At 36.0% G+C, this 12,934-nt stretch overlaps 1 protein-coding gene across 1 annotated transcript in view; it reads right to left on the bottom strand.

The window, feature by feature from the left end:
• LOC140497114 (cytochrome P450 3A24-like) overlaps positions 1–11,355 on the bottom strand; it is a 42,728-nt gene extending 31,373 nt beyond the window's left edge. Inside the window, exon 1 of the mRNA XM_072597676.1 lies at positions 11,181–11,355. Coding sequence (XP_072453777.1) covers positions 11,181–11,257 — 77 coding nt within the window. The 5' untranslated portion in view covers positions 11,258–11,355. The remainder of the gene's footprint in view (positions 1–11,180) is intronic.
• Between the last annotated feature and the right edge of the window lie 1,579 nt (positions 11,356–12,934).

Genomic DNA, 12,934 nt, shown 5'->3' with positions numbered 1-12,934 from the left:
TTCTAGAATATCTGAGCAGTTTTCCTTGATAATTTCATGAAAAATGATGTTTGTGCTCTTTATTTGATCATGTCTTTCAGACAGTTCCATAATTTTTAAATTTTCTCTACTGGATCTATTTTCTAGGTCAAAGGTTTTTTCTAATGAGATATTTCACATATTCTTTTTTCATTCTTTTGATTTTGTTTTGTAATTTCTTGGTTTCTCATAAAGCTATTACCTTCCATCTGCTCCATTCTCATTATTATAGAACTATTTTTCTTCAGTGACCTTTTGAACCTCCTTTTCCATTTGAATAATTCTGCTTTTTAAAGCATTTATCTCCTCTTTGGCTTTTTGTACCTCTTTGATCAATTGAGTTAGCCCATTTTCAAAAGCGTTATTTTCTTCAGCTTTTCTGTGGGTACATTTTATGTTTTTTCTTATGTTATTTTTTGTTATTTTTAATTTTTTCCTCTTTTTTTATTATTTTATTTGTTTACAGTGTTTTACAATCACTTCCAAATATCTTAGATATATCTGTCTTACCATCCCTACCACCTTCCCACTCCCTCCCTGAGACAGTATACACTTTTACATAGATTCTACATATACATTCCCATGAGATATATTTTCACCTTAGTCATGTTGCATAGAAGAATCAAAATGAATGGGAGAAATCATAAAACAAACCAAAACATAATACAAAAGAAAATGATCTGCTTCATTCTGTGGTTATATTCCGTAGTTCTCTCCCTGGATGTGGAAGGCATTTTGCCTGAAGAGATCATTGGGAATTCTTTAAGTCCTTGCATTGCAATGAAATACCCAGTCTACCAGAAAAATTCCTCATGCACTGTGGTTGTTGTTATGTACAAAGTTTTTCTGCTTCTTCTCCTTTCACTCAACATCTCTTCATATAAGTTTTTCCAGGCCTCTCTGAAGTCCTCCTGCTCATCATTTCTTATAGCACAATAGTATTCCATTACCTTCATATACCTCAATTTATTCAGCCATTACTCAAATGATGGGCATGCCCTTGATTTCCAATTTTTGGCCACCACAAAGAGAAATGTTTTAATATTTTTGCACATGTGGGACGCTTTCCATTTTTATGATGTCCTGGAGATGCAGTCCCAGAAGCAGCATTCCTAGGTCAAAGGGTATGCACATTTTTGTACTCCTTTGGGCATAGTTCCAAATTGCTATCCTGAATGGTTTGATCAGCTCATAGCTCCACCAACAATGTATTAGTGTTCCAACTCTCTCACATCTTCTCCAACATTTGTCATTTTCCTGTTTTCCCATGTTAGCCAATCTGATAGGTGTGAAGTGGTACCTCAGAGTTGTTTTGATGTGCATTTCTCTAATCAATAGCGATTTAGAGCATTTTTTAATATGAGTATAGATAGCTTTGATTTCTTCCTCTTAAAACTGCTTGTTCATGTCCTCTGACTATTTCTCAATTGGGGAATGACTTGTATTTTTGTACGTTTGACTCAGTTCTCTATATATTTTAGAAATGAAACATTTTTCACAGGCACTACTTGCACACATTCTTTCCCAGTTTTCTGCTTGCTTCCTAGTCTTGGTTGCATAGGGTTTAGTTGTGCAAAAACTTTTCAACTTAATGTAAGCAACATTGTCCATTTTTCACTTCATAAATCTTTTTATCTCTTGTTGAGTCAAAAATTCTTCTCTTCTCCATAAATCTGATAAATACTCTATTCATTCTTCCACTAACTTGTTTACAATATCAAGCTTTATACCTAGATCATGTACCCATTTGGACTTTTTTCTTGTGTATGGTGTCAGGCATTGGTCTATGCCTAGTTTCTGCCACACTTTTATCCACTTTTCCCAGCAATTTGGGATAAGAACCGTAAGTTCTTATCCCAGAAGCTGGGGTCATTTTATCAAACAGTAGATTGTTATATTCATTGACTATTGTGTCTTGAGTCCCTAACTTATTCCACTTGTCTACCCTTCTGTTTCTTAGTCAGTAACAAGTGGTTTTGATAATTGCTGCTTTATAATAAAATCTGCAATCTTGTAGAGCTAGGCCATCCTCCCTAACATTTCTTTTCATTAGATCCCTTGATATTCTGGACATTTGTTCTTCTAGATGAATTTTGATATAATTTTTCTAACTCTACAAAATGATTACCTGGTAGTTTGATTGGTATGGCACTGAATAAGCAAATTACTTTAGGTAGTATTGTCATTTTTATTATTTTGGCTCCGCCCACCCATGAGCAGCTGATATTTTTCCACTTACTTAGATCTAACTTCATTTGTGTGAAAACTGTTTTGCAATTGTGTTTATATAGTCTCTGCATTTGTTTTTGGCAGGTAGACTCCCAAATATTTTATAGTGTCTTCACTAGCTTTAAATGGGATTTCTCTATCTCTTGCTGTTGGAATTTATTAGTAATATATAGAAATGCAGAAGATTTGTGTACATTTACTTTGTAACCTGCAACTTTGCCAAAGCTGTTTCTTATTTCAAGTAGTTTTTTTACTTCAATCTCTGGGATTCTTCAAGTATATCATCATGTCATCTTCAAAGCGTGATAACTTAGTTTCTTCATTGCCTATCCTAATTTCTTCAATTTTTTTTCTTCTCCTATTGCTGCAGCTAACATTTCTAGTACCATTTTGAATAATAGTGGTGATAATGGACATCCTTGTTTCACCCCTGGTCTTATTCAAAGTGTGTCTAGTTTATTCCCATTGCATCTAATGCTTGCTGAAGGTTTTAGGTAGATACTGCTTATTATTTTACGGAACATTCCGTACATTCCTATGCTTTCCAGTGTTTTCAATAGAATTAGTTGTTGTATTTTGTCAAAAGCTTTTTCCTCACATATTGAGGTAATCATATGATATCTGTTATTTTTTGTTGATATGAGCACTACTACTAATACTTTTCCTTATATTGAACCAACCTCGTATTCCTGGCATCAATCCTACCTGATCATAATGTATTATTCTTGTGATAAGTTGCTGTATTCTTTTTATTAACATCGCATCGATATTCACTAGAAAAATTGGTATATAATTTTTCTTTCTCTGTTTTGGCTTTTCCTGGTTTAGATACCAGAACCACATTTGTATCATAAAAAGCATTTGGGAGGACTCTTTTGCCAAATAGTCTATATAGTGTTGGAATTAGTTATTCTTTAAATGTTTGTTAGAATTCACATATAAATCCATTTGACCCTGAAGATTTTTTCCTTGGAAGTACATTGTTGGCTTGTTCAATTTCTTTTTCTGAGATGGGATTACATACGTATTCAGCTTCATCTTCTGCTAATCTGGGCAACTTTTATTTTTTAAAATAATCATCCATCTTATTTAGATTGTCAAATTTTTGAGCATACAGTTGGATGAAGTAATTTCTAATTGTTGTTGTAATTTCCTCCTCATTGGAGGTGAGTTCACTCTTTTCGTTTTTGATATTGGTAATTTGGTTTTCTTCCTTCTGTTTTTAAAATCAAATTGACCACAAGTTTATCAGTTTTCTTTGTTTTTTCATAAAACCAACTCTTAGTTTTATTTATTAGTTTAATAGTTTTCATAATTTCAATTTTTAAATCTCTCCTTTAGTTTTCAATATTTCTAATTTCGTAATTATTTGGGGATTTTCCATTTGTTCTTTTTCTACTTTTTCTCAGCTGCATGCCCAATTCACTGATCTTCTCTTTCTCTATTTTATTCATGTAGACGTTCAAAGATATAAAACTTCCCCTAAGAACTGCTTTTGCAGTATCCCATAAGATTTGGTAGGTTATCTCATTATTTTCATTCTCTTGAATGAAGTTGATTGTTTCTATGATCTGCTCTTTAACCTACTCATTCCTTAAGATTTTTTAGTTTCCAATTAATTTTTGGTCGATCTTTCCATGGCCTTTTGTTTCATATAATTTTTATTGCCTTATGATCTGAGAAGGATGCATTGATTATCTCTGCCTTTCTGTACTGAAGTGTGAAGTTTTTATGCCCTCTTACATGTCAGTTTTTGTATATGTGCCATGTACTGCTGAGAAAAAGCTAAATCCTTTCTATCTGTATTCACTTTTATCGAATCTATCATATCTAACTTATCCAGAGTTTTATTCAACTCCTTAACTTCTTTCTTGTTTATTTTGAGTTTAGATTTATCAGTTTCAGAGAGGGGGAGGTTGAGGTCCCCCACTAGTATAGTTTTGCTGTCTATTGCTTCCTGTAACTCTCTTAACTTCCCTTCTAAGCATGTGGATACTATACCACTTGGAGTGCATATGTTTAGTAATGATATTGCTTTGTAGTCTGTGGTACCTTTATCAGGATATAGTTTCCTTCCTTATCTCTTTTGATTAGATCTATTTTCGTTTTTGCTTTGTCTGACATTAGGATTGCTACTCCTGCTTTTTTTACATCAGTTGAAGCACAATATATTCTGCTCCAGCCTTTTGTCTTTACTCTGTGTGTATCCTCCCATTTCAAATATGTTTCTTGTAAACAACATATTATTAGATCATGGTTTGTAATCCATTCTCCTATTTGTCTCCGTTTTATGGGACAATTCATTCCATTGAAATTCACAGTTATGATTCATAACTGTGTTTTTTCCTCCATCTTCTTTCCCATTGTTTGTGCTTTTAGTTCTCCCTTTTCCCCTCCCCTCCAAAATACTGTTTTAATTTTTGACCACTACCTCCCACAGTCTTCCCTGCCTTCTTTCAGTCCCTCTTTCTTTTATTCTGCATTAGCCTTACTGCTTCTTCCCTCTTGTTTAACCTCCCCTCTCCTTTCCTTCTCCCTTCATCTCCTACTGCCTAGAGAGTTAGTTAGATTTATATATTTAATTAAGTTTGGTGTTCCCTCCTTGAACCAAATCAGGTCAGAGCAAATATTAAACAATGCTATCTCCTTCCCCACTTTCTCTGTACTGCAATATAATTTTGGGACTCTTCCTGTGATGTAATTTACCATTTTATGCTTCCTTGTCTTCACATCATGTGTTCCAATCCCTTCACAACCTTCAATCACATTTTTATCATGACATCATTTACTTTATATCTATTCCCTTTATCTATGTATATCCCGTTTATATTTCATAATAAATATATAATTCTCAAGATTAACAAGTATCATCTTCCCTTATAGGGATGTAAACAGTTTGCCCATATTGAGTAACAAGTTTTTCTTTTCCCCTGTTTACCTTTTTTGCCTCTCGAGATCTGCATTTGAAGATCGTATTTTCTATTGAGTTCTGGCCTTTTTATAAGAAAAGTCTGGAAATCCCTTATTTCATTGAATGTCCATCTCCTTCCCTGAAATATGATGCTCATGTTTGCTGGGTAATTGATCCTTGGTTGTGATCTTTTGCCTTATGGAATATCATATTCCATTTCCTTTGACCTTTTAATGTAGAAGTTGCAAGGTCCTGTGTGATTCTGACTGTATCTCCTCAATATTTGAATGGTTTCTTTCTGGCTGCCTGTACTATTTTCTCCTTCACTTGCTAGTTCTGGAATTTGGCAGTGATATTCCTGGGGGTCTTTAGTTTGGGATCCTTCCAGGTGGTGAACAGTGGATTCTTTTGGTGACATTCCTCCCTCTGAATCGTGGACTTCTGAGCAGTTTTCCTTGATAATTTCTTCGATGATATTGTCCAGGCTCTTTTATTCATCATGGCTTTCTGGAATACTAATAATTCTTAGATTTTCTCTCCTGAATCTATTTTCCAGGTCAGCTGTTTCTGCAATCAGATATTTTACATTTTCTTCTACCTTTTTGGTCTTTAGATTTTGTTTGACTGATTTTTAATGTCTCATAGAGATAAACTTCTGCTTGCACAATTCTAATTTTTATAAACTGTTTTCTTTAGTTAACTTTTGTGTATCCTTTCCATCTGTCCAATTATTACTTTTAAGGAGTTATTTTTTCCAGTTAGTTTTTCTACTTCCTTTTGCATTTCTCCAATTTTCCCAGTTAGGTTTTGTGTTTCCTTTTCCATTTGTCCAATTTTTTTTCAAAGGAGATGTTCTCTTTAGTGAATTCTTTTTTCATACTTTTGAAATCATTGGCCAGTTTTTCTTCTATTTCTCTAATTTAGCTTTTAAAATTCTTCTTCAGCTCTTATAAAAGTGTTCTTTGTGCTTGCAACCAATTCGTAGTCCGTTCTGAAATTTCACATGAGAGTACAGCCTAAATGCTGACCTCTTTGGTATTAGTGTTTTGGTCCTTGTTCCCATAGAAATATTCTATGGTCTTTGCTTTCCTTCTTTCCTTCTTACTCCTGATGATGAGGTTTTGCGTGTTGTGGCCTCTTGTTCTTTCATGTAACAGCTAAAGTGCTGCAGCTTACTTGGTAGTGAGTTGGCTGGTGTGGGAAAGCAGAGGCCAGATGATGTCTTTTTGTATTTCCTCAGATTTACCCTGGAGTTAGCTTGTTAAGTGTGGGACATGGGTGGTCTGACCACAGCAGGTCTCCTTGGTCTCCTCTGCTGAGCTACAGCATAGGCAAGCTGAGCAATCGGTGATCTGGGCTGTCCTAGTGTCTTCCCATTTCCTCTAGGGTGCTGAAGCATGCCAGGGATCTTGGTGTTGATGGTTGCATGGCTCCACCCCCTTGAAGCCCCGAATCTCCTCTCAGTTGACTGAGGTTGGGCTGTCTGTGACAGCTCTGATCCTGCACTGATGTCCTTCTGTCACAGCAAGAGGGATCCTCCTTAGCGATTTTCCAAGCTACAAGACTGTTTGCCCCTTCTGCTGATCCCACTGTGGCAGGATTTTTCTGCGGAAACATTTTATGGTTCTTTCAAGGTCAACAAGGGGAGGAGGAGAGGGAATATATTTGTCACTATGCCATTTTGGCTCCTGGAAGTTCAAGTAGGTGACTTCCAGACATTTAATCTGTGGGCTGATAGTCTCAGGAGAAGCCTCTGCAGATACCTGGGGCTCTGTGGCTCTCACTTGCTTGGTTCTGCTGGACTCCTTTCCTGGGCTTATATTCCTGAGATTCTGCAGTGCAGCTGCTGCTTCAGACCACCTGGGCCTTCCTGCTGGGCTGTGCTCCATACCTGGGGCAATAGACCTTTGCTGTAGGCCTTCAGGCTGTCTTGGGTTAAAAATCTCTTTCACTTTGTCGTTTTGTGGCTTGTGCTGCTCTAGAATTTGTTTAGAGTCATTTTTACAGATGTTTTATGGGCTATGGTGAATGAATTTGTGGAAGCCCAAATGTGCAACCAGTACATGCTGGATCTGTAGAAACACATTGGGAGTGTTCCATCTGCCTTCATATGTGACAATTAGGTTTCCACAACTTCCATGTCTAACACCTCTACTTCCTCATAAACCTCAGTTCCCTCTTCTATGTTGCCTTCAACATGTAGCACAATTGCTACTCCCTCCTTCACACAAATGGACCACCTCTTCCTCTTGGAAGCTATCTCTTTAACATCTCTAACATGTTTACTACTAATTACAAACAAAATGTATTCACTCACACATAAAAATTCAGTAATTATGCAAGGATGTGGGGAGATGTGTGACACCTTTCAGGATATAGTTGTACCATTACTTCAATACTAGGTGGACTGGTGGATAGAACACTGGATCTAGAGTGAAGAAACCCTTGGTTTAAATACAGCTTTCAACAATAAGTATATGTGCTATCCTTGGCAAGTTGCTTAATTTCTATTTCCCTCAGTTTTCTCAGTTGTTGAATGGAATTAATAATGGTAGTTACTTTTCTGGTTTTTTTTGAAGACCAAATGAGTATATTGTTAAAGTGTTTGCCACAGTACCTGGAATATAGTACATGCTTGGAGAAGTCTTACTTCCATATTTCCTTTTTTACTTTCCTTCCTTACTAAATATCTTCTTTTAGAATCAAGAAAATATTTTGGAGAGCAATGTCCCAATACATTACAAGAGTCACAAAGCAGAATATTACTTTTAATCAAGCAATTCCTGTACAAGTAGAGTATCACAGAAATAAAGGTAAAATTTTAAAATTACTTATGCATATAAAATATATATTCATTTGTTCTTTATTTTGGAACGCAAAAATTGGACACCAATGTTATGTTCAATGTTGGCTAACCTAATTATGGCACTTTATAATCAAATATAATAAATGTTCCCTCAATAATTAAGGTTAATGAATACAAGGAAATAAGGAAGGTCACTTATGAGATAAAGTATAGCAAAATCAACAAAACTACAATGGCTACAACCTTATGTCATGTGTTCATCTACATAAAAAAAAATGAAAAGAAGAAAAAAAGAAACAAAGAAAGGAATATGTCCTGAAACATGGTAAACATTTGTAAAACTCCTGGATGGAAACTATGCTATTTTATTTCATTTTTATTTATATGATACTTGCTGTGATTCTACTTCAATATGGGCTTCAGTGTGGGGTAAGATTATGATTATTGTTTCAAAGGCTTAACTCATTAAGATTTTACCTCACAATAGAGTTTAAAATAATTTTTAAAAAAGAACCTTGGTTTTTTAAAAGAACTGCTCATTGTCTGTATATTTAACATTGATGTTACTTCCTCATTTAGGGTATAACTTCCCATATTTTTTGCTTACCATATCTGTTTGCTGTGTATGACTTCAAAATAGCCATGTTTCAAAAATGAGCTATATCATATCATGTTACTTTATTACATCTGTGATATCTTGCATTATATTGAATCCTTATGTGTAAGGGGCACTGACCACCACACCATCTGGGACACCACACTGACGGACATCAGGTAAACTGAGTCTGGAGCAGGGAAGGGTGAACAAGATGGCGCTGGAAGGGACGGCCCCACCCCTGGTTTGTTGTTGTCACTATAGTTCCAGCTTGTGTTCATTTCTATAGTTTCGGGTTTGTTTAAGTGTGTTACCATGGTTCACTGGGCTAGCTGGCAGAGACTATATAATCAGAGTGCTTGCTTGAATAAATCAGAGTTACTTCACTGACCCGCTCTCCCGCCACATTCTTAGTAAGTTTATATAAATGTCTTAATGATTTTGCTGATATATGAAACTTATTGTGATCCTGCTGAGACTGGACGTAGAGCTGACCCTGCCTCACAGGGTCCCAACATTGGAGGGGCTAGGTCTTTAACCAGTATGAGGAACTTGATGATTCAGAGGGTGATAGGTGATATTACAATTCTCGAGAAAGAGACGTCTCTCCACCTGGTGGAGGGAGGCAACTTACAAAAACTGAAGCACAATTTTTATACCCTAACACAGAGAATCCAACTTAATTGCTCATGTGGCTTTAGAAAAGAGGGGAGTTTTGGTCTTGCCAGTTTCAGCCTTAAGCTTAGCAATGCATTCTTTCAGGGTTCTATTCATCCTTTCTACCTGGCCTGAATTCTGGGGTCCAAGTACATGTACTCAAGCACCCCACGCTGTCTCCCTTTAAGCAGATGGGACCCAACATATTTTGGGATAAGGGATGAAGGTCTCAGCTTCTGAAACTGCTGCTCTTGTATCAACCTCAAGGTCTTTATCTGTCAAATGAGGGAGAAAATCAAGGAGTTGTAGAGGATAATTCCAGAAATGGCACAAAGTAGCACACATTGGCTGCTCTGACTTTCATTATGGGACTCAAGATGACAGAATCATAAATTTAGACTGTTAGGTGGCTTCCATGTCCATCTTAAAAATCCTCTTATTACATGAATGAGGAAAGTAAGGCTCAGCAATTTAACATCCTTGACAAGGTCACATAGATAAGTGAATTTCAAGAGAAGGATCTGAATTTAGGCCCTTTCACTCCTGAGTTCATTGTCATTTAAGCGTGCTAGTAATCTAATCCATCAGTGTTGCTGTGACTTTAGCATGAATGTAGAAGGATCCCATGACATCTAATGGTCATATTTCCCCAGGTTTGTGACCTTATAATGTTTCCTGATAGCTCTAAGAAAGAAACCTCTGTATGCGTATTATGTTCCTAAATTATCTCCCAGTTCAATCACAACTTTATTTTTTCCAAGCTGATAAATTTTTATATCAGTGTGGAGAATTACCACCAAGTTCTCTCTACTCATTTATAGGGAATTTTGAAAATCCTACTACACAAGAGGTATATGAAATCAACTTCTATCACCTGAATGAATTAGTATGATTCAAAGTCTACAGAAAAAAATAAAAAGGAAAAATTATGAAGTTAGGTGATTTTTCCTCTAACATTTAGTGGTGATTGCTCCCACATTTTGTGTTAAATAAACCAGTGTACCCAGAAATAAACAAGATTTAAGCACAAAGCATTCATATCCTATAGAACATAATTATATAATAGTCCTTAAAGTCCTCAGAGATTTAAAATAAAAAAAAGACAGAAAACTCTGAGATTTAGTAGTTTGCAATGTTGGGTGTCTAACTGTTATCTTCCCAATATGGACCGTGGGTCTCATCAGCTTGTGGAGATTGCAATAATAGATATAATTGTATTGTTTGTACAGAAAGACTTCCATCTCTGATTTATATCCATTACATTAACCAATTTTCTAGTACCTTACCTTTCCAGGACAGTGATTCTTTAAAAGAGATAGATGGAACAGAGCAACAATCAACTTTTGGGGACATCTCAGTCCCAAAATCTTTGAAAAAAAGAATGTAGAAACACATCATACAGAATCCCTAGAAAGTGGATCATAGAAAAGAGTGGTGATTTGGTCAAAATGAGCATTAGTAAATAAAATGTAATTTTTTGAACAGAAGGAAATACCTTTTAAATTATGAAAATTAAAATAATAAGGAGAAAAACTGGAAAGGTAAAAAGAAAACTGACATGAATTCATGTTTCTTTAAGGACTTGTCTTCACTTCTAAATTACTTGAGAAATACCACAGGAATATCCTCAAAGTCTATTCTTTTAGGAAATGACAATACAGCCTTTGATCAAAGAGTTTAAAATTTTCCTTTTCTCTCAAAAATTGTGTCAACTCATTTATATAGACAAAGAAATCAGCATTTTTAGTTACAGAAATCAAAATATGTGTGTGCATATATATATATGTATATATATATGTATATATATATACATACATCCATACATATATCTCCTAATATACATTATGTACAGAGTAGAAGGAAGTAGAAACCAGTCATTGTGAAATGTTCTGTCACAGTCACAAAGGAGCTGCATCTAATCCTTGCTAAATTGTAAGGGGAGTAAAAAGGAAGTTATCACTTACAGAAACAGGAGAGTCAGGAAGAGAACAAGCAGTGCCCAGGTGCCAGCACTTAAGCTTGGGATGATGTTCATTGTCATGCTCTCTAGTCAGCTTTTTATTTCTGTCTCTTTTCCTTGTCTCCTGGTGCTCCTTAGTTCTTAATAGCTCAACTGCTGGTGCTGTTCTAATTCCCTGACAAATTCTGGAAGGACTATATAGCCTGTAAAACAAGGGGTGGAGATAAAGGGATGGCCATCGAAACTATGACTCAGCTGGGAAGTTTTACAGTCCTATACAAATCGTCATCTCTGAGGTCTCAGAGTTTATCTTTCTTGACATATTGTAGCAAATAAGTACATGGAATCCTGTGACAATCAATTAAGTTCAGAAAACAATAATTAGCTTTAGCCATTTTAAATATGTAATCATGGTACAAACATGTTTGATCCTTATCAGAAATTGTGCTGACAAAAGAAAAGTGGTATTAAAGTTCTGTGGAGGTCTAAAGTACAAATGAAGGAGTAAATAAGCATATATTAAGTTCCTGTATGTCCCAGGCACTACACTTAGTCCTTGGGATATAACGATGACAAATCTTTCTGTAACAATTAATAACTGTGTGAGCATAAGATAAATCATGAGTCAGAGAACCACGCAGAAAAGAGGTGAACTCTGATTCATTAGGCATGGGTTTGATTGCAAAGTCTGCCACCTATGGTCAGCTATTATTAAGACTGTTCTTTTCTAGTGAGGTTTTATCATACATAGCTAGAGCATGCAACTCCCAGATGTATTGGGAGGAGGAGGAAATGCCCACGTTGAGTTCTCTAGCCATCCACAGAAAAACGTACATGGATGTAAGTCTCTATGGAAGATTCGCAATGTGACCAAATCCCAGATGCTGACCAGGGTTAAAGACATCATCCCAAAGCAAATTAGAAGTCTCAGGTATGAATTAACTGCTAGCTTCCAACTACTGACAGGAAAGTAAATTCTGTTCATTCTCTTCCCTAAATCATAAAACCTATGATTTAAGTGTAGAAGGGATCTGAAAAACCCTCTTACTACAGCAAATATATGAACAAACATCTTGGCTGCAGCAGGCCAACCAAGTGGTCATTCTACCTTTCTCTTTTTAGTTCCTTAGTCTTTTCAGTTATACCTAATCCTTAGTGAGCACATTTAGGGCTTTCTCAGCAGATACTGAAGTGGTTTGCTATTTCCTTCTTCATCTCATTTTACAGATGAGGAATTAAGGGAAACATAATCACATAGCTAGTAGGTATCTAAAGCTGGATTTGTACTTACGTCATCCTTAGTCCAGGGCTGGCACTCTATCCATTGCATCACCTAACCTTTGTCTGAGGACTTCCAAAGATGGCAAAACTTCTACTTCCTGAGGCAAACTAATTCCAATTCTGCGTAGTTTTAATCTTCAGCAATTTTCCACGTCATTCAAGGCAGCATCTATCTCCTTGTAATTCCCATGGCTGATCCTAGTTCTGTGCTCTGCTGTCATGTAGATCATGTCTAATCCCCCATCAATGTGGCAACCCTTAAAGCACTTGAAAATCTCCCCTGAATTGTCTCTGCCCCAAGCAAAGCATCTTCACTTCCTTCAGTTGAATTTCAGATGTCAAGGATTAAAGCTCCCTGCCAGTCTTTGTTGTCCTTCTTTAAATATTTTCTTTTTATAAGGATCATTTCTTAAATATGTTGGCTCTTACTGGCACAGTATTTCATATTGTATATGACTATGGTGGAGGACAGTGTAA

This window comes from Notamacropus eugenii, chromosome 3 (assembly GCF_028372415.1).
Source record: "Notamacropus eugenii isolate mMacEug1 chromosome 3, mMacEug1.pri_v2, whole genome shotgun sequence".
Lineage (NCBI taxonomy): Eukaryota > Metazoa > Chordata > Mammalia > Diprotodontia > Macropodidae > Notamacropus > Notamacropus eugenii.
This window is presented reverse-complemented; position numbering and strand designations above follow the sequence as displayed.